The following is a 26,277-nucleotide window of genomic DNA, read 5'->3' as shown; positions in this document are numbered from 1 at the left end:
CTCACAATGACCATATGGTTTTTATCATTTTATTTTTGGATGACATGATGTAGCATATTAATACATTTCTCAATATCAAGCTGTTAATGCACTCCTGGAATCTGATAGATTAATATTTTGGATAGATATGTGGTCCAGTTGCATTTTATGTAGATTTGAACATTCCAGATTTGAATATATCGATATGACAATATTAATAAAAGCTCTGTACTCACAAAATTGTTCTACTTACAGCCTGCAAAAGCTATCTGTGGTGAAGGTACAGTTCTGTTCCTTCCAGTAACTTTTGCTGTAATACAAGGACATGTTTCTCTGGTTTTTCTTGTTTTCAAATAAAATGACACCTGATATGTCTCAGATAATCTAGGCTAACTGTCTTGAGTCAGTAACCAGAACAGATGATAAAGATTGGCTGATTTCTGTGTGCTAGAGACTTGACGTGAGTTCTTATATTTAATTATTACAGAATCCGTGAAGATGGTGCTATTATTCATGCAGGCACTTAGAAGTTCAAGGGATTTGGTCAAAGATGACACAGCTACAGCTGGGGAAGGTTGGACCTGGGCCTGTCTGTAGGGAAGATTCAATGATGACACTGAGCCCATCACTGTGCTCAAGAGTCATATGCAAGTAGAGGGCTTTGCAGAGAGGGAAGCTGCTGGTCTCCCAGGACTCTGAATATTGGCTAGTTCCTGTAGATGTGTTTCCTTGGACTCAAGCTATGGCTAGCTTAGCTCACATTTGTCACTCTGAGCAGAGAAACAAGTCCATTAGCCATTGTTATGTGTTTATGGTAATGATACCATGAGCCTTTGCTAGAACTTAAATGTGGCAGCACATTTGACATGAATCATCAGTAAATGAGAATGTTCGGCCTGGCACCAGAATCTGAAAAGCAGCTCCTGGGAGGAATTATTCTTGACTGACTGGGGTGTTTTGTGGCAGGGGGGAATAACCCTCCCACAGCACCACAGACACCATGCAGGTGACCACACGGGCCATGCAGGCCAAGGCTTAAACCACAGCTCAGTAGAGTCTTGGCAAAACACCCAGTGATCCTTCCAAAAGAGGGTAGGACAAGAAGCTCCTGAGATATACTTCAAGTCCATCTGCCACTTGCCCCCTTTCTCTTGGGGGAGGCTGTCATGAAACCATTTCCCATCATCTTCCTAGTTTTGATGAGGTAGAGAACATTCTGTTGCACCCTTGCCAGAACAGACCCACGGCCTACACAACCCCTTCACTGAAACCTGGAATTTGTTCCTCGATAACAGAATACCCCCCAACTCCCTCTGCTGTCATACAATATCTTCTGCTTTGCTGCGGTCTTTTCTGGTGTTGGGGACAAGGATCAGGTGAAGCTGGCACCATTGGCAAGACTTTCTCTCTCTCATTACATGAGTATGAAATGGTCTGAATCGACAAGTAAATCACTGTGTCTTCACCAGTTGAATCACTCTGGCCTTGGCCTTAGCTGTGGCCTGGCTTGTGTGTGCATGTGTGACAGGTGGTACTGATGCTTGCCAGAAGGAATGCTCACTGGGCCCTGAGCTCCATGTGCTCAAGAAAATCTTTCCAACTGTAGCATGTTATAAGATGGAAACAATGTCAGTGTGGGCCGTAAGATAATTCTTCCTCCTACCCTAAACCAAAGTGTGTGTGGGGTGGGGGCATTACCTTTTGATGTGACAGAAAGTGCAGAGCATAGAAATCAGGTGGGGTTTTCCTAAAAAATGGAGCAATGTTGCCAGTCAACGTTCAAGTTGGGCCTAAATTTCCAGGTGTGACCATTTTGCAAATGAAGGAAGATGTGAATTCTTTATGCAGCAGCATAAAGGGCATCATCCTACCTGCTGTGTCAGTTCAGGTAAAGAGACCTTCTGGAGAGGATTTGCTCATGAAATGGATCTGAAGAAGAGTTTCAGGCACTCTGAGCTCAAGTGCTGTGTGCTACCAGCGGCTGATAATGGCGCCATGTCTTGGATCCAAGAATCCGTCCTTGTCCCCACTGACCTTCATGTGAGGCACAGTGTCTATCAGCAGGCACAGTTTGTAGTGCACTTAACACCAACTTAGTATTTCTGTCGTTTTGAAGAGTTTCCATAGATAAAGATTAATGGACCAGCTCGATAAAGGAGTTTTTTACTTAATCCATTAATAATTAGGAGCTGATGTACAGGGAGAAGTAATGAAGCAGCCTCTGTGATTGGGGGCAGGGAGGTATTTTGGAGGTAACCACAGGGGTTTCTTCTCTCTCATTAGCTCTGGTCATTCTAAAAAGCTGAAGGAAGTCTTCATGGCCAGAAGTCAGTGTTTCCTTATCAATTAGTAATGGAGCTCACCAGGTATGTGTCCAGCAAGGAGGGTTGAATGCTAGAGAGAGACACCCTTCAACCAGGGAGCCGAGGTCAGAGCCTTGGGAGAATGAAGGGACCACAGTCAATGTCACAACCATCAGCACCCTGATTCAGTTGATTCTCTTTCTGACCTGTCTCTAGACTCTTGTCTCTTCTCTTCATCCTCTCTGCTCTCAGAGATCTCTACTTCTGACTTTCTATGCTCTCCCCCAACTCGCCACCCCCACCTAAAAACTTTGGTCGTCCCACTCCCCATTCTTTGGAAAAAGTCTCATCCCAGCCAACCTCTTAGATTCCCCACACCCTTTTCAGTGGCACCCACATGTAGTGTACTCCAATCAGACCAAGTGGCCCACTCTTCTTGAAACCTCAAGTCTTTTGGTACCTCTGTTCTCCTTAGACTGCTCTTTCCTTTCTTACTACCCTGGATGTTCATTCTGTCTTCAAGGCATGGCCTGAAGATCACTGCTTCCTTGTAGCTTCACCAGCCTCTCTGTGTAGCATTGAATGACAACATTGTCATTGTTTGTTTATGAAGCCTTTGTCCTTGCTAAAAGGCAAACTTATTAAGGGAGGGACCGTCTTCTACTCCTGGTTCCTTCAAGCACAGCCACGACAAGTAATAATGACAGTAACAATGGTTACTGAATGCTTGCCAACCATTTCACGTACGTAAACACATGCAGTCCTCATACCAACCCTCTGAACTAGGTATTATTATTGGCTCCATTTTACTGAAACTCCGAGTTCAGTAACTTGCCCAAGTCTACACTCGTTAAGTTTTAGGGCTGGATTTCAAATCAGCACAGACCAACTCTACAGCCTGTGTCCTTAAAGAGCTGTGTCTCACCCACAAATATTGGCCCAGTAGATGGTCTTGGGTGAATCCCTATTAATCCACTAGGATTACTCTGTTGCCCAGTATGACCCAAAGAAAGTTCATTCAAGATGACTTGTATAGTCGTACTGAAGAGGGCAATTTCAAATATTAAGATCCACGCTTGAGATATTTTTTTAAGGCCAAAGATTCTCTTTTCTCCTTTGAAATTATCTCAACATTTGATTTCAGGTCCAGATGGGTTCACTGGGCTATGGTCTTCTCTGGGGCAATCTACTGTTAGATGTTTTTACACAAACACACCCCTGAAAAATGATACAGTGGTGTTATACTGTGCGTGACATGATTGAAAACCATCTGAATTCTATTAGGCAGTTTGTCATTTGCATGATAACTTGAGTTCCCGCCTTGGGAAAATTATATAACCCAGAGAAATATACCAAGAAAATGAAAATCAAATTCAAAATAATGACCATGCAGCAGAAAATTGGTATGGTGCTGAATTTATGTGATCAATTCTAAGAAGTCCAATGTTGAAGAGATACAGTTGTTACAAGTCAATAGTCATATATATTAAAGCTCATACTATTAGCTTTGGCTTATATGTACAGTATAGATATAAATCTACATGTACCCCAGGTACATCTAGAAAAAGAATATTTATTCTTTTCTTTTTCCTACTATTGCCTTTTAGTACTCAGCATTCTGCCCAAAGTGACTGGTGGGCATTTCCGGATCTCCAAGAGACATATTGTTTCATTCCCATTGCACAGGGAAGTAAATCAAGGTTTGGAGAGGTTATATAAATAAAATTTAGGTTCTCAAACTAAATTCCATCCAGTATCCATGAAGCCAGCATTACTCCCCAAAATAAGACTCAAGTACCTGAGTTGTTTTCACACTGTGTTCCTCTAATCACTGGAGGCACTCCAGATGTTCCCACCAACCCAACCCGGCTATGATGAAAACAGTACAACCTTAATCTCTTTTTCTTTCAGATTTCCTTATAAGATTCCACTGGGAAGGGGAAAGAGTCTTTAACTGAAGAGAGTAGGGTTTGAAAACCATTTACTTCAAGCAGGGGGGTCCACAAATTTTGTATGTAAAGGCTCAAAAACCAAAAATATTTTGGTTTTTTTGGGTGATGTGTTCTCTGTTACAACTACAGAATGCAGCCATCATAGCATGAAACCCCAGCAAATATGCAAACGAAGGGGCGTGGCCATGTTCCAATACAACGTCATTTATGGATAATGAAATTTAAATTCCATATTATTTTCATATGTCATGAGATATCATTCTTCTTTTGATGTTGTTTTTCTCGACTGCTTAAAATGGTAAACACCATTCTTAACCCAGGGGCCATTTAAGAAACAAGGGAGGGCTGGTTTGGATTGAGGGCCTCAGTTTGCCAACTCCTGGACCATATCATTCCTCAAGGAACTCCCAGTTCTCACAATAAAGAAGCAGACTAACTTTACGGGGTGCTCATTTTAGGTAACCCCTACAGGCCATCAGTTACAGAAGTTACAGATCTTTCTCAGATCTTCATGTCCATGGAAGGGAGCACGATCTAGTTTAGACCCAGGCTGTGGGCTCACTGAGTGGCACTGGGCTAGAGGGCCCCACCTGACAGGTCTTGGGAGATTTAGCCCTCTAGAATATAGTCAAGATTTTCAAACTATTTTTCACTGTCATGGCCCCCAGACTGGGATTTTCCAGGATTCCCAGCGGGCTGGTCATGGAAGCAGACTTTTAAGTTAAAACCTTGAGAAAATTAAATGCAGCTTCTCCCAAGGAAAAAAAGCCTGAGCACCCTTACCTCAGGGAAACAGAATGAGTGCTTTGAAAAGTATCACTGCCTCTTCCTCATCTCCTGCCTTGCTTACCAACAAATGATGCAGTGCTACAGAGACTACATCACACTAGGTAGGAAAATATATAATTGGCTGAGTAATTCTAAACCAGTCATGTTTCATTCCTCCCAGCCTACTTTATGAAGAGGAAGTGCCCTTTAAGGAATCAGTAGGGCTAAGTTACTGTTCTAGTTGAGAGCCAACAGTAAGATGATTCCTAATTTTTGTTTAGAGCCCAAAACCTGAGCAAAGCTGCACCCCCAGCCCCCACCTTCATCCCCAACCTTGCCACCGCACAATGTAGACAGCAGCACTGGCTCTGTCCCCAACACCATTCCAAGTCCAGGCTCCTAGTGTGGACTACAGAGAATAAGACCCAGTCTCCCTCATGGAAGCTCCGAGAAAGCACAGGGCAATTCCCAAGTGGCAGAACTTTCCAACAATTAAAGCTCCTGAACAGTAGAAGGGCACGGCCTGCTACCCTTCAGACAATGGCTTCTGGCCATGTGTTGAGGATGTTGTGGATAGCTCCGCTGGGTGACAAGGTAAAATCGATACCCCTTCGATTGGCACATCCAACTGTAGGAGTCATGGTCTATCAGACTGCAGGTCACCAGCATTGCAGCTCTTTCCGTGGATACTTGAAAGCTGGAATCCAGCCCATATCAAGTGATGCATGTGACGATCTGGCTGCCCTGAGGGACACCATTTTGTTATCGTGAAAAGGCACTCTATAGGCTTTCAACATACACATTCAGGGCTCTGAAGGTTGCTTCTGAGCAAGGATTCTAAATCAACCAACAGCCTCTGAAGCCCTGCTTTTTATATAAAGGTTAGATACAGGTGTATATTAGAAATGCCTCCTGAGAATGGCAAGCCCAAAGAAAAGCTTCCAGTGCAGGCCATCTTTGGCTCATTTCTCTGGATCAGCAGGTCACCCCACAGATAGAAGGAGAAAGGTATCAGGACCACTCGTTTTTTTGTTTGTTTGTTTGTTTGTTTGTTTGTTTTTTAACTCTCACTTGGAACTGTGTATTTCATGTTATGATGGGCTTTCAAATCTCTGGGGCATCTTAAGCACTCTGGGAGGATCTCAGGAAACTCAAAACAGCCATGATGAGTTTAGAACATTCTTGAAAAATAAATGAGAACTGAAACTTTCCAAACTCCTTAAGGATCTTTGAACCATGCCTCATCGAGCATCCAGTGATGCTTGCTCGTTGGTTCCTCTGCCAGTCTTTGGGTCACCAACAGAGCCTTTTGTTTTATTGTTCCAACCTGTAAAGCACTGTTTCTTGGGTAGTAATAATGACAGCAACAGCAATAATGACCAGGATGCCAAGAGTAGCTACGTATGCTGACTCCTAGGCAATCTGTACAAATTTGCTTTTTCTGATCCTTCCCAAACTCTCCAGAGTAACATATTATTGTCGCTCATTTAATACGTGAGAAAATTGAGATTCGAAGAGTTGGACTAACTAGTTGAAGAGAGCAAACCCAACTGAAGGCTCCATTGCCATAGAACCATCTATAGTAATGTTTCAAGCCTTCTGTTTTTTCCCTCTTCATAATCACCTGAGTGTTCCACTATATGATTTTATGGTTATAATTCACATAGAGCCTGCTGCAGCATTGTGTCCTGCATTGTCCCAGTGAAAAGAGCCCTCTGAAGTCACCAGGTTCAGTTCAAGACCCAGAGAGTTGGGAAAAGAGATGACCATGGGCACAATTCTCCCTTCCTTCCCTAGGGCCCCTGCAGTGTTTTCTTTGCTCGTTCTCTCTCACATGCCCCAAATTTCATTATTGGAGCTTCTATAGGGTCATCTCTTCAGGACAAGGACTTGGTTTTGTTGACATAGTTTTGGGGGCCATTTTACTTCTTAATAATATAGAAATTGTAAGTCGTGGTGAAAATAAAAACCAGAGCATTTTCATGCAAAGACAGGCACCGTGAACTACTAGATCCCTAACAAATATCTAAAGTCACTAAGGAGGCTTTGTTCAGTTTTCATCTCTTTGAAAAGCAGAAGAATGATTGTCACTTTTTAAGATTACACACACAGGCATACATGTAAACATGATTTTCTCACATCGTGGGTTACCCAGTGTGTGATGAATTTGTCTATGGAGCTGTGACCTCGTGAAAAGAACTTACCATTTTTTTTTCTGCTGAGACTACCTTAACTGCAGTGGGTGTGAATGGTGCTGTTATAATAATTAAATCCAAAATCTTTCATAATCCTCCTCTTTCCCTAGAGTAATGTTCAGTATTAGCTATGGAGAGAAAGGCAAACAAGTACATGTATATTCAAGAATAAAGCTTAATAGGTCAGTGAAGGAGCAGAATGAAACGAATACCTAACACCTCCAGAGATAATGAATGGTGGTTTGCCTTCCTAGTTACTTCTTGACTTGTGTTTACTGGGACTTGAATATATGCATCAAATTGGCCTTTATTAATAACCAAATCCATACCCAGCTTGTTGCTTGGGGGGGGGTGTTTAATGTCAATCGCTATGGAGATTGTTTGCCTATTTCCAAAATTTTACATTGGAAGGCCTTTCATTTCCATGCTAGAATCACATAGAGTTGGTTGAAGGGTGAAATAACTGAAGAGTAGTCCGAAGACCATAAACCCATTTCTGTGTTCAGCTTTGAGACTTTGTGAGACATTGCCTGAGTCAGCATGGATTACCATGAAGCTTACCTTCAGACTGTTCAGCAAATGAAGATGAGAACAAAGTCTCACAAAGGCTTTGCTTGTGATTACTTGTTAGTGGTGTTAATGGTGTACATTATTTCTAACTGTGATGACGTAGTTACAAACTTATGATACCCTGCATTCATTCTGCACTTTCATAAAATATTTCACCTGCTTTAGTTGACATTATGTCCACTACGGGCACCACCCCATCAATGAGCTTAATTACCATCCCATTTAACACACGAGAGACACAGATGAGGTTCAGAGACAGTAAATGATTTTCGCACGATAGCAGTTTATGATTAGCCAGCAGTTGAATCCAAGTATCTTGACTCCATGTCAATATGTTTTGTGGGTTTTTTGTTGTTGCTGTGGATTGTATTTAATATACCATCCTTTGTAAATTACACCTTCTGGGAAGACATTATATACTCTGGAGTTCTGGCTGGAGATGGTCTAAGCTCCATGTTGGCCTCCATGATTTCCTCACTGTGTGATCATGAGAGGTTCCTTGCCTCTCTAAGCCTCAGTGTTTCAGTCTGGAAGATGGGGCTAATGATAGTCCCTCCTTCATAGGGTCCAAATTACAAGCTTCTGGTCAAATAATTAGCACTTTCCTGACACATAAATGGATCTTCTGAATGGAATGAATTGTTGATAATCTGTTTTGCTCAACACTTCTATCACTTCTATGGAAATTAACTGTAGGCATTGCCTACCTGTATTGAGATACACAGAGACACACACACATACACACACATGGAAAATGAAACCCTTTATGACCAGCATAGGTAGTTTTAAAATATCTGAGTTCTGTAGCTTATGAGAATCATACAGTCTTCATTTTCCACAATGTGTTATGAAGAATTATTTGTTCACAGTCATTGGCCCATAACTGCAAAAGAAATGGGAAGATACATTTTGTCTTCTTCTCTAAGATCTTCAAAACATCCATTAGTCTCATGAAGGACAGTCATAAATGCTGCAAGTTTAGTTCATCTGAAACCAACTCTAACACCTACCCTTCCCACCAATCAATCTTTATATCAGTCTTTGGTTCTCAGACCTCAGGGAACATATCCTGGTCTTAGGTGGCTGAGCATGAAAGTGGGGGAGCCATGCCTTCTTCAGAGATTTAAGAGTGGATACCCATACTGAACTGAACCTCTTTCCAACATTTGAGCATAACTTCTAAAATAATGTATTCCCTAATTTATCAAATTAGAATCTGCCTTTTGTTTTCTGGCTTCGCTTCTGGAAAAGATACATCTATCTGTGTGACCTGGCACAAAGCACTTGGCATCTCTGAATCTTTCTTCCCTTATCTGCAAAATGAGGGTGGCGGACTGTATCATTTCTGGGAAGACAGAAGTGAATAAGTGGCAACTGCAGCCCATGCAGGGATGAGGGACTGGTGTGGGGACACTCGGTGGAGAAGGCCATGCTGTGATCCAGCTGGAGCTGGGGCTGAGGAAGAAGGAAAAGGTGTACTTTTGGAGGTGGAGATTTTTTTCTCGAAAGCTTTTGTGGAGAAGGTGGGATCTGGCGGAGCTATGGAAGCAAAATAGGAATTTCAGAGTTGAAAAGGAAATTCTAGCCTGGGAGATGAGCCTGATTCAGCATCTGGAAACAAGAAAGAGCAAAGCACGCTCAGAAAATGGTCATCCATCCAGGGAGACTGGGACTGCCTTCTGTTTGAAGGCTGGGAACAAGGTCTAAAGTTGTACTGAATACATAGAAATACTAATACCGATTGGACTTTGAAGGCTGTGTGTATCTGGAATTTTAAGATAATAAGTCACTCTTCCTGGTGTGGCTTGAGTTTGGGGACAGAACAGGTGACACCGTAGAAAACACGTATTTTTCAAGTGTCTTGCCTTAGGAGAGAAAGATTTCTCATCCACATCAAGGGCTTACATCTCTTGGATCAAATTTTACAGGAAGCAATTGGTCATATATCAAAAGGTTAAGAACTAGCCATTTCTCACTCAGGTATTTTGTGGCCACAGAGCTGCCACGGTGCAGAGGGCTCTGTGAGGCAGTAGAAGGTCACTGGGCCTTCTGCCTCTGTCATCCAGAGAGCCCCAGCAGACTACAACAACAGCGTCTCGAGCTTGGGGCTGTTACCCTGGCCCAATTCTTTCATGGGAGACGCAGAACATGTTTTCCTGTAGAGATCTAGTGTCACGTTCCACTCCACAGTGATTGATCAGTACATTTATTACACTTTCAGTAGTAAAAATATATAGACTCTAGTCATCTCTGGAGATGCTGAAATAGTCCTCTTTTCCCCCTTGATTTAGGGGAAGATAGAGAGGGAAGATGTGTGCGGAGTATGACATAAATATAAGTGCTCAAATATCTAATTAGCTGAAAGAATCTTGGTTCCCTCTGCACCTTTGACAGAATTGCAGCTGTCAGATTGTAGCTCCAATATTTTATCCTCATTGCAAGATGTATCTGAGGATGATTTAGAAAAGACACTTTCTAACATGAACATCACCCTGCTTTTTTTGTAGGATGCTTGAGGACGACCTGAAGCTGAGCAGTGATGAAGATGACCTTGAGCCTGTAAAGACCTTGGCCACTCACTGCACCACCACTGAGCTCTACCAGGTAGGAAGAGCTTCACTCTTGGTTTGGGACCTCAGGGGAGGGAACATAAAGGGCCGGGAGGGTTTTGCCATCCGCCAGCCTACCCTCTGCTTCATCCCTGGGCTGCGGAGAGAGGAAAGGAAGCAAAGCTAGGCACAGTATTCCGGGACAGGTGGAATCAGCTCACAGTTTCATTTAAGCCACAGTGAGGAGAGGCTGAGCTCTTAAACGTTGCTTTCACCCCCTCCCTCCGCTCCCTTGTCAAACACACGTACGGGTCGTCAGTAAGCAAGAGCATGTCCTTCCCTCCCTTGGACTAAGCATTGTCTCAGGTGAATGTAACTTTCCTTTAGTGATAACAGTGCGAGGCTTACAACCCATGTTCATTAATTAATTAGGGCATAAATGCGATGCTGCATTCCCCTCTCCCAGGTGCACCACTCGACAGCGCATGCCGAGAACTGGCACCCAGCATCCCGTGGCATGCGCGGGACTGCAGGCACAAGGACGGTTGGCACAACTTGCCACTGCACCTTCTTCTTCTATTCTGCATTATCAGTGTTGCGCTTTCTCTGTGACACAACTACTTCACATGTAGGCTCTTTTTTTTTTAAGATTTTATTTATTTATTTGACAGAGAGAGATCACAAGGAGGCAGAGAGGCAGGCAGAGAGAGAGAGGCAGAGAGATAGAGAGAGGGAAGCAGGCTCCCCGCTGAGCAGAGAGCCCGATGCGGGACTTGATCCCAGGACCCTGAGATCATGACCTGAGCCGAAGGCAGCGGCCTAACCCACTGAGCCACCCAGGCACCCCCACATGTAGGCTCCTAAAGGATATGTTTGTAACCTTGGGGGAGGATCACAGAAGGAGCGCCTTTTCTTTTAAAATTTTTTAAAGATTTTATTTATTTATTTGAGAAAGGGAAAGAGAGAGAGAGAGAGAGAGAGCATGAAAGGGAAGAAGGCCAGAGGGAGAAGCAGACCTGAGCTAAAGGCAGTTGCTTAACGGACTGAACCACTCAGGTACCCAAGGAGCACCTTATATTAAAAGTCGGTACTTGACCAGGTTCTTTTTACAGTGGAGTCCACTGCATCAGAAAACTGAAAGCAGACTGTTTTAAGGAATGCTCATGCACTGGTATACCAATATCATTATCAAATGCAGAATTCCAGGGGCGCCTGGGTGGCTCAGTCATTAAGTGTCTGCCTTCTACTCAGGGTCCTGGGATCGAGCTCTGTTTTGGGTTCCCTGTTTTCCCTGCTCAGCGGGGACTCTGCTTCTCCTTCTGCTCCTTACCACCCCCGACCCCCGAACTTGTGCTCTCTCTCTCCCCTCTCTCAAATGAATACTTAAAATCTTAAAAAAAAATACAGAATTCCACATTCACTAAATGTGTTATGAAGAGTCAACAAAGAAAAGCTTAGGAAAAACTCTCAGGGCTCACCTACTCCATTCTCATACATAGTTGTTCACCATATCGGAAGCCCCAAAACTTGGTATAATTTTAAAATTGAAAAAAAAATACAATACAATAAAATTGAGGTCATTTGCAATGTTATGTGGCCAACACCTGACTCCCTCTTACTTTCTTCTCCTTTATCCACTTGCGTTTTTGGTAATATGTAACAGTTGCATTTTTGCACGGTGGGGCCTTGTCAAGATCAATCACCCTTCATCTCCCAGGGGCTTGCTGTACCTTCCTGGATGCAAGCAGTCCCTCTCCTATGTGAGCCATGGGCTTTAGAACTGATGCAAAATACACACTGAAATTCCAGGGTCTGTTATTCCTGCTTTCTGCATTTACTATGCCAGGGACAAGCACAGCATTGGTAAATAAAACCAAAAAACCCTAGATCATTGATTTTGACAGATGTGACATTACTTTTTAATGGAAATGTTTAAAGCAATAATCAACAATAACTGAAAATAGATTTTGCACATTGACTTCCTCTCTATGTGATTAAATAAACACACTCTGTTTTTTCAGCTTCTCAAGTTGTTTTATTCTGTGTTTACCTGAAGGAGTGGCATTTGTGGGTCCACTGGCCCCAGTCATCTGGGTTTTTAGGATGTGTGTTCGGTAACTCCGTGTCAGTCTTGGGACCATCAGATAATGCTGGTTGGTGCATTGGCTGCTCTCCATGGTGTACCGCTCTTAGCCCAGTCATGCTTTCATCAACTGAGCTTCTCATCTGAAGTGGAGATTGAACTGGGAGATCCAAGTTAAGGAAGAATGACAACTTATTCCCTCTTGCTGGGCCCTGGAAGCAAGAAGTAGTTGTGAGCTTATAAACATTTACAGATAAGCCTTCCTCGTGGCCCTCTTAAACACTGATTGGAAGTCCCCTCTTTAGGAGCCATTGGTACCTAGGCCTTCATTTTGGCTTTGGTGTCTATAGCGATCTGCTAGGAACAGGACTGAACATCCTAACTGTCCCCATCCAAAGGCCTTCACTGGATGTGAATGACCTTTCCTCCCCTCTGACCTCTGACAAGTTTCAAATCAGAAGTCACAGGAAGAAAAGGCCAGGTTGCCAATGACAATGCTCCAAGTCTCTTCCAGGAAAATCACGTGACTCTAAACAAGAGTTTCTCTTCAGAAACTGACACAGGTGGACAGCTGAGTCATCACCTTTTCATTATATTTCTTTCTCTCCCTCTGCCCTAGAGAAAGACAGGACATGCTGTGATGCTATACTCATCATGGCTTTCTCTTGGACCTTCCCCAGTTTGGGAAATAATCCTTGAAGTTGACCTTGGACACTAGAATGTTTCAGAACAGGGTTCAAATGGGATACAGTGTTCTGTACTTAGCATATGCATAAATATCCGTGTTGCAATGTGTTTCATTTTTCAAAGCTGGCTATCATTAACGCAATTGCCGCTCTGATCATCACAGATATGAAACCTGGTCCAGTTTTCCTTTGGGTCAAATGTGTCTTTGTGTGCTTCTTGGGACTTCGAGGACCCCTGAAAATGAGGAGTTAAACCTGGAATCAATTTTCATTTAAAGCTAAGGAGCAGTTATTCATACTGTGCTGGCAGTTCAATGAAAGATCTAAAGATAGAGACCTTGCACTTCTCTTTCGATATAAGCAGCCTAATCAGTCTCAAATGTTTTCTTAACAAAGAAATTGTAGTGACAGGTTTATTAAAATTGCTGTCTTTAAAGTTTTAAGCTATCCACAATTTGACCTATTCCAAAGACTTCTAGAATGTGTGGTGGCCAAACTCCAGAGCTCCCTCCAACATATATCCGCAGAACCAGGTAAACGTCCACTTACCATTTCACTGACTGATGATCTTGTTGTTGGATATGCGCAGCTCTGGCCGTGCGTCGTCATACTCCACCAGCAGGATGGTCTGAGGGGCCCTGGGCTCTCAGGCCCTGGCCATATCAGACTGGGATCAGAAGCAGCAGACTTTAGAGGTACAAAGGCTGTAAAGAAATGGGTATTGTTCGAAACCACCTTCAGAGCATTTTAATTATTAATACCATCTTGTTATTAATGCGAATTAGATGGAAATGTTAGAGGACTTCATTTAGCTCCATAAGAAGTATAGAAAGTGAGTACTGTGATGGGAAATGTTGGGTCAGGGTCTAGGCTCAACTCTTGAGCCCAGCCAGAGCTTAGAGTGGTATAGATGCTTTAAAAACAGCAGAACAATTCAGATTTGCTTTGAGCACAAAGGCATTCTAATGAGTTGTGTCTGGATATGTTGTTGCAAGTAGCCCCCTTGTTCCTCATTTTATTTAACCGGATCTTTTTTTCTTTTTCTGCACCTCACACACGTTAACATATACAGAACAATTGTGTCTTCTCTCCACTTCTTAATTGTATTTTTTCGCTCAAGTTTGTCATTACCTCACACACACGTAGCTTGTTTTTAACCCAGGTTCTTGATTTGGGTTTTGTATTTGATCCAGTTTTACTTGTTTGTTTTTATTATTGTTGGGACAGCTCCGTGACCAGGTCGTTCTCAGATCATATTGCAGATGAGCTGAACTCTATGGTAGCAGAAGTCTCGAATATTCTGGCCGCTTTGGGGGGATGTGTTCCTTATACCTGGGATGCCCCTTACACTTTCGAAACACAGTAGTCAGCTGAAACTCAAGCCCATGTTCACGTTTAAAGTTTGCTAATGAAAACAATGCAATGCATTTTGCTCCTGCTCTCAGACAGCTCTTGGGAAGCTGATGCGCTGTCGCGAAGGCATTCATTTTGACAACAGACACTCTTCCCTGCTGTAATCGGTCCTCTTGTTTTAGCTACAGTTCTCCCTCATCATGCTGAACAAGTTGTTACCTCCCCGGGGTTTCTCTGTATTTCCATTTACTTTGTTATCAGCAGAAAGGCTGGGGAAGGCCCCCTTCAGCAATGACATCAACATGGCATACACAGCAAGAGAGGTCAGCCTGTCAAAGCCAGAGAAACAGCAGATGGATTAGGATGAAGCCAGGTGCAAAATAACTTTGATAGAGTCTCTTAATGTAAACAGTTTATCTTTCATTGCCTTTCGTTGAAACCCCCCACAAAATGACAGAGTTTGGGCAGTTAAGGCTGTGGAATATAGCTGAATAAAATCCGTACGTTGTCATACTCTAACTATGCAGCAATTAGAGAATGAGAAGACATTTTAATTTATTCATTAAAGATAGGAAAGTAAATAGGATAACATAAGGTTAATAGAATAACATTGGCCTTCATATTCCCAAGATTGTGTTTCCCATTTGGCTGTATTAGCATAGAGACTAGATTAATAAGAAACTGCTTAGGGCTTGTATGATGTGATTTTTAATATGCTCCAGGCAAGTCTGTGACTGTTTAGAAACCCATGTGCTGATTTTTTCATTGTAATTAGCTCTTCTACTTTTAGTACCAAATATTTTGACTTGTAATCTCCATAGATTGCCTTTTTATTGTGATCTCAATAAAATGCTTAGAGCACACAGACATGCAGAGAATCACCTTGTTTTTACATGTGGTGCTTGTCACAGTTGATGACCAGATACTGGATAATGTCCACTACAGCTTATGAAGTATCCATCTCTGAGCATTCCAACTGCAAGCCACTGGCCCCTTTGCTTAGCTGAACACTCCCATAGAGAGTTGAACTCAGACATGGGTGAGGGTATGCTGCACACCCTAAGAGCCAACTAGAAGCAAAAATGGGTCTGACCCATTATTTCAGAAAAGGTGAACCTCATGTAGAATAGGGAGCTATCTGCGAAGGCAGAGGCAGGGGTAGCAGCCACCTCTGGGAAGCGGAGGATCCCTAAGTTGACTTGAATTAAAGTTACCCTTGTCACTATCCCTGGGTTGGTCCTTCCTCCACTCTCACCCTGCCCTTTGTTTGGTCCAATCGTTTTCTTTCTCTTAGTCCCCTTCGTTGCTCCAGTCTGGGTCCCAGATCCATGCTTGGAGCCTGGAGGTCCTGGCTCAGTCATTCTCCAATAAACTCCAGTGTACCACAGGTACCGGAAGTTTATTGGAAGTTTCCAAGTCTTGAATTTAACCAGGGTTCTAACATATACCAGAGCAATATGAACATCTCCAGTAAAAGTTGGGTAATAAAACACCACCCGTCTGAAAATGTGAGATTTTGAAATTCATGTGCTGGCTTTGAAAAATATACTGGGGCTTTGATTTAGGGACCAAGAAGGCTTTATTCGTCCCCGAAATACCTACCATCTGTTGGAAAAGGTACCAGGCAGGCTACAAACACCCATGACATTGTCCTGAATGGGAAACAGAATCTATCTTATTCCTAAACAGCCATATATATTTTTCCCTATTTATTTAGTAAAAGCAAAGAGCTTAGGCATTGTAAATACACAGAAGAGGTATCCAAATTTGAGATTAGCTACCAACCTAAGATTAACTATTCTGAATTCAAGTAGATGGACAGATAAAAAGCACAGACACTTCCAGAATCTATGGGATGGCATAACCCATATTTCACAGAGTACCACACAGGACTCTCCAGAACATCAGATAGAAACATTTATGAACTTGGTAATAAATCTTGTTTATTGCTAATGGAGGTAGGCTCAGGTTCCATATTTATCCCCGAGTCATATGTATATAGAGATACTACAGTACTTTGTATGATGTAGAATACCAGACCTTAAAATGACCATAGAGAGCCTTTGCTCCAGCTGCCTCATGTTACCAGTAAGTACACTGGGGCACAGAGAAGTCAGTTGGTATTTGGTGTTGTGAGATAATAGAAAATGTATATTGATATATTGGTCTTTGTGCCTGGTTCCTGTCATGGGACTCTTAAGACCCTTGTCATTTCCTAATTTGATAAGAGCACTAGGAGCATCTTTTGTTCTGACATTTGGTCTTTGACCCCAGTTCCTGATACAGGGCATGAAATCCCTTAGAATTTCCTGGGTGATAGGAGTGTTCTGAGGAGGGGATTCTGCGTGGGCTCCTGGATGGGAGCTTCTCACCAAAAAGACCAAGTCATGACTAGAGGCTTGTAACTTTCAGCCCTGTTCTCCCACTCACCCCTGCCACACACACACACATTTCTCTGGAGAGGGGAGAGAGCCCAGAAACTGAATTAATAATTAATTGTACTTATGTGACAAAGCCTCCATAAAATCCCAATAGTATAGATTTGGAAAATTTCCAGGTGGGTGAACACACCCACATCCCAGGAGGGTGATGAACCCTGAGTCTACAAGTATAGAAGCTCTGACACTTAGGACCCATCCAGAACTCACCCTGTGTATCTCTTCACCTGGCTGTCCATCTCTCTCTTCAACCATGTCCTTCAATGAAGTGGTAGACATGAGTAAACTGTTGGCCCAAGTTCTGTCAGCCCTTCCAGCCAGTTAGTCGAACCTGAGAAGGGAGTCGTGGGAATATCTGGTTAATAGCTAATTGGTTAGAATGAAAGGTTACAACCTGGGCCTACCAGGAGTATCTGAAGTTGGAGCCAGTGTTGTGGGATGGAGCCCTTTGCCTCCAGAGTCTGACATCATCCCTAGGGAGAGCATGTCAGAAATGAGTGAAATTGTAGGATGCCAGTGTGACACAGAACTGCTTGGTGTGGGGACAGCCCCTCACACATCTGGTGTTAGAAGTATTGCAAATGTGGTAGCAGTGTGAGAGGAAAGGAGATTCTCAGGTGGGAGACTAGTGGGTTTTCTAATACAGGTATATGGATAACGATGGCTATGGTGTGCTTACCTGGAGTATAACATGCTCTAACGGGACAGAAAGCCTGAATACATTAGGATGTTCATGCTAAGGATGCATCATCAGTATTCACTCCGATGTAGGTTGTAGAATACTTTTATACCATTGGGTACCTACTATGCACTAAGAATATCCTTCCCATTTTCCTGGTCACATGTGGTAAGGAGAGCATCTCTATTAGGTATTGATCATCTCCCACCACAAGATACAGGTCATTTTGCAAGGGAGGGGGGCTCTAGTACCAGGGGCAAGAGGGCTTGGATTGTCCAGGGAAGGGGGGGAAGAAAATTCAAGTTTCAAACCCATACACCATGGGGGAACAGAGTAACCGAGTGCCTCTTACACTGACCCTTGTAATGGGGAGAATAAATAAGTCCAGCCAATGCTGAGATGCTGTGCCTGTTGTGTCCATATTTACTCCAATTAGAGAATGATTAACATCAACAGGAGACTTAGGAGTGAAACGTGCGTCTTCCCCCAAAGACTGTGCATTTTTCATTTAGTTACAACAAATCAAAACCTTAGTTAGAAACCAAATCGCCAGCTGACACATGGGTCTTGCTAAAGACACTTGACAGGCTCCTGTCAAACTCCACTCACGGGCCCAAGCAGGACCCACTCAGGGGCTGCTGTTTGGCCAGCACTGGCAGGGACTTGAACCTAGGTGGGTAAAGCTGAATAGGAATTCAGCGAGTGGTGGGAAACCATAAAGGACTCTGAGAAAGTCAGGGTGAAAGTGGAGCATCAACGTAAGACCGACAGTGTGGTGAAGGGGCAGTTACCGATGTCTGATGTCTAGGGGAGTGGTAATGAGGATGGAGTTAGGCACCCTGGACTCCTCATCCTCTCTGGGTGTGAAGATGAGTCTCAGGGGCCTTTGTGGCACCTCCAATCCAGACACATGCATCCTGGAGCTCAGCTTTGCCTCCTGTGTCCACAGCAGGGCTGAGACTGCTCAGACTCCATGCTCATTCCTCACTTGTTTATCTAGTCAGTGTTTATTAAGTGACTATTAGGTACAAGACGGGGTGCCCTCCACCTGGGATGAGTTTCCTCCAAGCTCTGCCAGTCAGGCCTACTTCATAGATGCATGGAACACAGCAAATTAAATTAAAATGGGAGAAGCTCAATACTCTAAGGAGAGGGAACATGGAAGTTCAGGGTTAAAACACCTGACATTTCCACATTTCCTTCCGGGTCTCTATCCAAAGGGGAAAATACAATAGGTGGTGTTTTCCTGAAGATTTCAGGCCCTATTTATGTAGTCCGAGATTCAGGCAGGCATCCAGGTGTTGGAAAAGACTGAGTCACATTTTCTCCTCTTAATCTGCAATTCTGACTCGGCATGTGTGTGCTCCCAGCTGAAACCCCAGCCTATAGGAGATAATATAAGCCTCTGGCTGTTCTACTTATTCCAGTGAAATCTATTTAAATGCTGTAATTAAGCAATTCATTTTTATATTTGGGCAAGTGTTCTCAGTATGTCTCTTTAATTGATTTAACCAGTTCTGTAGATTGATTTTAGACCATCTGAATACCCTAATGATGAGTTCATTTGTTAATAGAAGAGTTTTCCCTTCTGAACTTAAGCGACCAATACAATTTACCAATACATATCATTAGGTTAAGGCATGGCTGTGTCTCACAGAACTGTCCTGTGAAAAGATAAAAAAAGACAAAACATAGAAACTCAAAAGCAATGGAATTGATTGTTCTTCTGTCTCATTTCCATAATGCCCAATGCGTAGTTATTTAAAATTATCTGAATGATTGACTTCTTTTTTTTTAATCAAGAAATGTATTGATTAGACCCAATGTGAGTGTATCTGCTAGCAGAACACCAGGAAAAAAAACCTAGAAGCAGGCAAGGTAAAAGCTATAGAGAGCAATGCTCATAGAATCACATTTTTTGCTTGATTGACAGCATGATTACTGACTAAGGAAAAAAGCAGCACCTGAATACATAGCCTTGTCAAATGATTCCACCACTACAATATGTCTAGGCCCTCTAAGTGCTCACCTCTACAGTATCAACAAAGAGGAAACATATTGTATTGGGTCTGTTTTCTGCCAATCTGGGGGCAAGGGGAAGGTATTATGGTAAGTCCAGATATCTTGGTTTAGGACATGCTTCTTAAAAACCCGAAAAGATCCTCTCATTTTTAAATTTTTTAAAGATTTATTTATTTATTTGAGAGAGAGAGGGAGAGAAAGCGCATGAGGAGGAGAGGAGCAGAAGGCGAGGAAGAGAAGGAATCTTAAGCAGACTCCCAGCTTGAGCATAGGGCCGGATGCAAGGCTCTATCCCACGACCCCAAAATCATGACCTGAGCCTAAATTAAGAGTCAGACACTTAACCGACTGAGCCACCAGGTGGACCAAGAGTCTCTCATTTAAAAAAATAAATGTAGTATGTATGTTTGTTGGATTAGAATAACACTGGGACAGAATCAACAAAGAACTTTTTTAAAGTTAGATCCTTTTTTAGAAGATGTCAAACAAGTATATGTAGCATTTTCTCCCTAAAAACACATGATGTTACGTTTTCCATGGAGGATGGGACTCAAGAGACAGCAATTTTCTTTTCTTCCTTCTTTCTTTCCTTCTATTTTCTTATGACAGCTCTACAGTTTTTATGGTTCACGTAATTCGGTATGGTCCCTGAATTGCTTGGACCTTGGTGGAACCAGAAATTTCTCTGCATAGAAGAAAGACAAGATCCTTCTTATTTTTAGGAAGACAGTTTTAATGAGTGAGCAACTATGAGCAACTATGAGCATGTCCTTAGCCACATCATCCCTCCTGAGGAAATAAATTTGCTGCTTAGCAGGATACCATGGATCGTACAAGGCTAGTAATAAGAGAAGAATCCGTTCATACACATTCCTTGGAATGAGAGAAGTGCATTCTCCCTTGGTATATAATTTTCCAAGATACCATATGACAGAGGAGGCTCACCTCAGGGCTTCTCAACCGCAGGGTCAAATGTAGTGAAAAAGCAAAGCACAATCCTCCTGGAGTGAGATGTGAAAGGGGGGCCCGCTGATGAAGAAATCACTGGAAAGGATGGAGGTTTCCTAGGCTTCCTTGTGGAGGAGGGGTGGGGGAGAAGGAGGGAGACAGAGAGATTTGAGAATATGCACCTGCATTTGTGTCCCCATGACACCTCAGGTGCCCTGGCCTCTTGGCCACCAGCACCAGACCTGAAGAAGTTTCAGGCCAGAGGCCTGTGCAAAAGTACAGGGGTCTCTCCTGCTGGCCCAGACAGGTCAGGCTCTAAACATACCCAGATCTCTCTCGAGTAGGACTTTCCAGACAGAAGCATTCTATTTAGCCCAGAACTGCTCCTGACATGGAGAGAGGAACACAGTGGCTCCCAGAAGCCTAGTTGGAATAACTGTATGGGTTCAATACCACAACCCTGCCCAGAAGTCATCAAGCACATAAACTATCTGGCCATGCAGATGTGTGCCCCAAAGCCCAAACGCAGGCACAGTCCACACTGCATTTGCATGGCGCATGATGGTTTCTAGGGTGCCACCGTGGATGTGGGCTGCTCCCACCCACACTTGATATAGATGGGACAGGAATGATTATCTTCATTTTTTAAATGAGGAAACAGACTCAGAAGTGTCAGCCGCCTTGCTAACATCCTGATAGTAAGTGGCAAAGCTGGGAGCTGAACCCAAGTTTCTGAATTTCCCGCCCATCACTCTTTCCACTGTAGCCCACGGCCTTTCACCACAAACAGTGGAATCTGATTTCTAGCATTTTAATTTATCATATCATCCTTTCTTATACTAGAGCTTCCTTAATGGTAAGATAAGTATCATGTTAGGGAAATGTGGCACAAAATAAGTAGAATATAGCTTTTAGAAAGCATATAGATGTTGCGAATTAAAGCGGCATGGGTGTTAACTATCTAGCCTCCATCTTCCAATCAGCTTAAATTACTTTAATGTATGTTTTTAAACTCAAAATGAGCTGTAATCCCAATATGCAACCCTCTTAATGTGTGGCAAATTACATGAGATCATTTCATTTTGATTCCCCTCCTTTTGCATGTTTCGGAACTTGGGCTGGTGTTTTCATGTCCCATTATCTCAAAAGAGGAATGTTCTTCTTGCATTTTTTTTTAGACTACTTCTTAGACCTTAAAGGCATATATAGTTTTCCCACAGATAATTCACTTAACTTTCTCTCACAGTCGCTGAGTTGAATAATTATAGCAGGCGGAACACAGTATCACATTAAAGCAGGAACAAAGAACGCACATTGTGAGCTCTGTCTCAGGTCTGGTGGCGACTCCCTGTAACCATTTAGCTTAGACATGAAAGGTGATGAGCACACAGGAGGATGATGTGAGCACGTCTGACTAAAGCTATTGGCTCTCTGGAATGGTCCCAAGTTAATTTCCAAAGAAAAGAGAACTTCTCAGCAGAGACATTTTCAATCAATAGCCAAGCAGCCCAGAAAACATTAATTTGAATGAAGTTATTTTCCTATGATGGCTGTATGAAAAGACATAGGTTTCAAAAAAACTGGCCTTGAACATGATTATGTTCCTCCTGATCAGAGAAAACTAACTGGGTCTAATTGACAGTCCTGAAGCACAGAAAAGAGAAGACATTTTCAAAAACCATGTCACTGAATGAAAGCTAGGTTAAGCAATGTCACTGTGATTTCTCCCTCCCTGTCTTCTGCCAGTGGCATGCCCAGGCTATCACATTCTGTGTGCTTTCAAAGGAAACCCCTCGAACACCATGCTAGTGCCTTTACAATAGCCAAAGTCTTCCAAGAACAGACCTGTTTGGATTGTAACAAACAAGGGAACATGGGTCCCTGTGATTTCCACAGTGACATGTCTTCATCTCACTACCATACGCCATTCCGAAACAGCGAGGAGTAGGGGAGAAAGGGTGATAGAGAAGGCAAGTGTGGGTGTGCACAGCTGGGCAGACTGGGCCCAGCCCGCCTCCACACCAGCGTCCACCTGTTCCTTCTCGCATCCGTTCCAGGGCCAGATATGCTCAGAGACCCACTTCTGTATCCTAACTACCTGTGAGATGTGACTTGGGCTGACCACACACATATTGCTTATTTTATCATTTTCACCTGCTACCTCCCGCTCTCGCTTCCTTGCTGCTCCACCGTTGGCCAAACTTCAACCTCAGGCACAGATGGTGAGAAGATGATTTTTGCCACTGAGAGCCAAAGAAAGTGCCCAAATATTAATGGATATTTACCTAGCAACAGAACCTGAGATTTAATAGAGAAGGACTTGAATTTCCAGTGCTAATCTCTAAGCTTGAGAAGTGTTTCATTTATTTAAAAAAATGGCTCCAGAGTGTCTTGAGCTGTTGTGAGTAGAAAGTCCGGAATACTTCCTTCCACACCGGTTACCCAGAATGCCAAGTCTGGTGTTACAAGGAGCTGCCATCGCCCACCTCCAGGATTCACAAATATAAAGGTCTCCAAACAGATGCTTCTTGAGAGGGTCTGAAGACCCCAGAGAGTACCAAGCTGCCGCTTAAATGCTCCCCATATTACACATTATTTCTATAGTCTGCAAAAGTCTAGGGGAGTACAAGTTTGGTCCTGATTACATAATTATGCTACAGAAGTATGAAAAAAATCATCGCTAAAACCCTCCAGGTGCTTAAACAGTTTGATAGAATGTAGCCATTCTGCCATCAGTGCCCCCAGCTGTGTTGCTTAGCAACATTTTAATTCCAGAAGAATCCAAGGAGATGCAATCCCTGTGGAGAGGGAAACAGAAATAAGAGGGCTGTTGACAGATGATCTGAGTTGTTTCTTCTAATATACTGTGAAGATCACTAGCTCTTTTCATGAATGATAAATGGACTGTACACAGATCAATGGGTTCAGCAATAAACTGGAGCCAGGCTCCGTGTCTAAGGTGACACAGGCCGAGAGGCCCAGAGGTTTCCTCATTTCAGTGATTTGGTGTGTGTTTTCTTAAAGGTTCCACCAGAGGAGATTGATCCGAGGGGTCGGTCATCCCTTGGCCTTTTGTAGTATACACTAATAAAAATCATTTTAGAAGTGGCTACTTTGGCCTTGCTCTCACCATGCAGGTGCAGCCAGGGGTCAGGAGTCGCTCAGGGTAAATGGGTCCCCACCACAAATCTGAAAGTCCTGGATATGCCCATGACAACCCCCCACCACGTACCTGCTTCCCCTCCCCCCATCATAACAATCCAAGCAGGCCCACCCAGGGGCTAATATCTGAGTGCAAGGTGGAGAGAGGAATGAGTGCCTGTGTCTGAAAGCTGCACTTAGACAGGTACCCATGTGCCCCGGGAAAGGAAAATTGCTCCATGTCTCCAGTCTGCTTATCGTAAGCAGCCTGCTTCCGTTAGCTCCTTGTGTTTCGGAAGAGCAATTTATATTGCTTATTGTTTTGGTAACTAGTTGTGAAGATTATGCCTGCTAATGTTGTCTAATTGCATTTTTTTCTTCTGTTTACAGGCTGTTGAAAAGGCAAAACCTAAGAATAATCCTGTAAAGTAAGTTATTTTTTTATTAGTTGGAAATTTTGATTTGAGTGGACTCCATGCACATGTCACAAAAGAGACCTTGAATTTTTAGTTCCTCTCTATTTATGATGATCAAGAAACCAAAACAAAGAAGGAGGAGGGACCACCAAAACACAAAACCCCAATCTCCAGTTGAGTAGGGATCAGCTTTTATTTTGATTTGATTTTTGCCTGTGATCCTGATGAGGCAGTGCCCCAGGTTGTGCCCAGTTTACATAAATTAATATGTGCCCTCCGTGAAGAGCTGCCACATACTATTATAATCCTATTCAGTGCATGGTACTTCAAGCCTTTGGGTCTTGCACATGCGAAAAAGATTATATTTTTAATTGCAAACCTTGGACCTATGACAGGGACTGAAATGGCTGAAAATGTGCCAAGTGATTTCCAGCCACGTGGGGAGGTTTGGCACCTTGGCATCAAGTCCTTGCTTCTCTGTTAATGAAAAGCTCGTAAAAATATATTTAACCAAAGGTTTTTCTAGCTAACAGAGAGCTGTTTCCAAGGCATTTTATGGGACACTCTTAAATTATAAACAAGCAACACAGCACTCTTTTAAATATAGTATATCTTAGATATCCCAACTCTTCCAGAAAGGAGACTTTCAAATTAAGAAGGATGTTTGTCTTATTGTTTGGGTTTGTGACATCTGATCGCAGTGTTATGCGGACTAGGCCCACCAGCCATGTGGCCTAGGGAAGCCCTGCTCTCCTTGCTGGGTTATCATAGGCCTTGGGATGTCACATCTCTAGGAACTCCGTGTTAATCTATGATGGCCGACTTCCATGGTAGTGGGTTCCAAATGCAGAAGTAGGGAGTGCATTGGTTTTTAATTGTTTCTTAGAGAATGGATCAGCTAATACCAGTGACAAGGAGGCTGCTTTTCCAAGTCACCAGAGTAGTGTTTAGCCCACCATTATATCCAAACTCTAATTCATTTTTCCAAAAGGTTCTGTGTACTTTGTTTTTAAATTTAATTTTTCATAGGCTGCAGAATATACTGTATCAACTTTTGTAGTGTCTGGAGAAGCATCTGCAGTCTGGAGATATATTGTGCTCTAGTCATCCTATGGGGGTATTTCCGGTTGCTGAGTTTTTGTCTGGTTGTTTGATTGGGGTTGAAATCTCCCCTGCAGCCTGATTTCTTTTCTGTTTGTGCCCTGAAGGCTTCTCTACTGTACACCTGTGGTGGGATTAGAGGATGGTGCTAATGAGTCCAAGGCCAGGACTGCTGGTCCCTGGGTGGGCCATTAGCGATCTTCTTTCCCCTAGTCCAATTGCACCCTTTTCTCTAGTCCCCCCGTGTGCAAATGTTTGCCCTAGGTCACAAGGGATGGGGAAAGGGCTGGAGGCCCTCAGTGGGACAAACATCTCCAAGTTCAAGCCCTCCTGATAGGAAGTAAGTCCCAGGCTCCAACTTGGCATGCACAAGACAGCCCATTGGTAGTGTATGGGGCTGCATAAAATCGGACTCTTGTGGCCTGGAAGTGGGACAAATTTTGTCTCTGTTCCTTGTGAGGATTTGACCCTACAGGTAATTATATTTTTTGTAAGCTCTGGTTAATTCACAATGCAGACTCTAATGTCAAGTGCTTTAAGGAATAGCATAAAGAGAAAACAGGAAAACTAGAAAAACCAAAGGATTAGTAATAGAATATGGAGCTTTTTACTTTTAAATAGACTTAAAAATCTGCTTAGTAATAAGCCTCAGTTGTGATCAACTGGTAGGTGTTTAGAATTGCCTTCTAATTGAATAAGGTGCCCTTCTCGGTGTGCGTTTGGGTTTCCTACTGGACATGGCTCGTGATACCTGTGATACCTACAACACCTGCCCAGCCACAACCACTGGGCACTTGAAGAGGACCTCAGCTCAGGGACATAGATCCCAGTACACAGTTCACGAACACTGCCTGATAGCAAAGGAGAAGCAGGGTTTTTTGAAGTTTTATGTATAGTGGTCCTTTTATTATTTTGGATGTCTGACCGAGAATTTCACTTACACATGGTGCACTGAAACCCCAAATACATGCTTTCCTGAATGAATGATGAGGTAAACAAATTAGACACATCCCAGAGAGCAGTCCTTCCAGGAACTGGCCTAGAGGCTTAATGAGCCTGGTGGTCCCACACTAGAGTGTCAGATTGGAAGGGGC

General features: G+C 43.1%; 1 protein-coding gene across 4 annotated transcripts in view; it reads left to right on the top strand.

The window, feature by feature from the left end:
- AFF2 (ALF transcription elongation factor 2) overlaps positions 1–26,277 on the top strand; it is a 462,610-nt gene that overhangs the window by 357,889 nt on the left and 78,444 nt on the right. For all 4 annotated transcript variants that reach the window (XM_082716439.1, XM_082716438.1, XM_082716436.1 and 1 more), the window contains 2 exons: positions 10,275–10,371; positions 24,057–24,094. In XM_082716439.1, the coding sequence (XP_082572565.1) occupies positions 10,275–10,371; positions 24,057–24,094 (135 nt within the window). The remainder of the gene's footprint in view (positions 1–10,274; positions 10,372–24,056; positions 24,095–26,277) is intronic.

The sequence above is a fragment of the Mustela nivalis genome (assembly GCF_964662115.1).
Source record: "Mustela nivalis genome assembly, chromosome: X".
NCBI lineage: Eukaryota > Metazoa > Chordata > Mammalia > Carnivora > Mustelidae > Mustela > Mustela nivalis.
The sequence above is the reverse complement of the archived record's forward strand: the minus strand, read 5'-3'. Positions and strand labels throughout refer to the sequence as shown.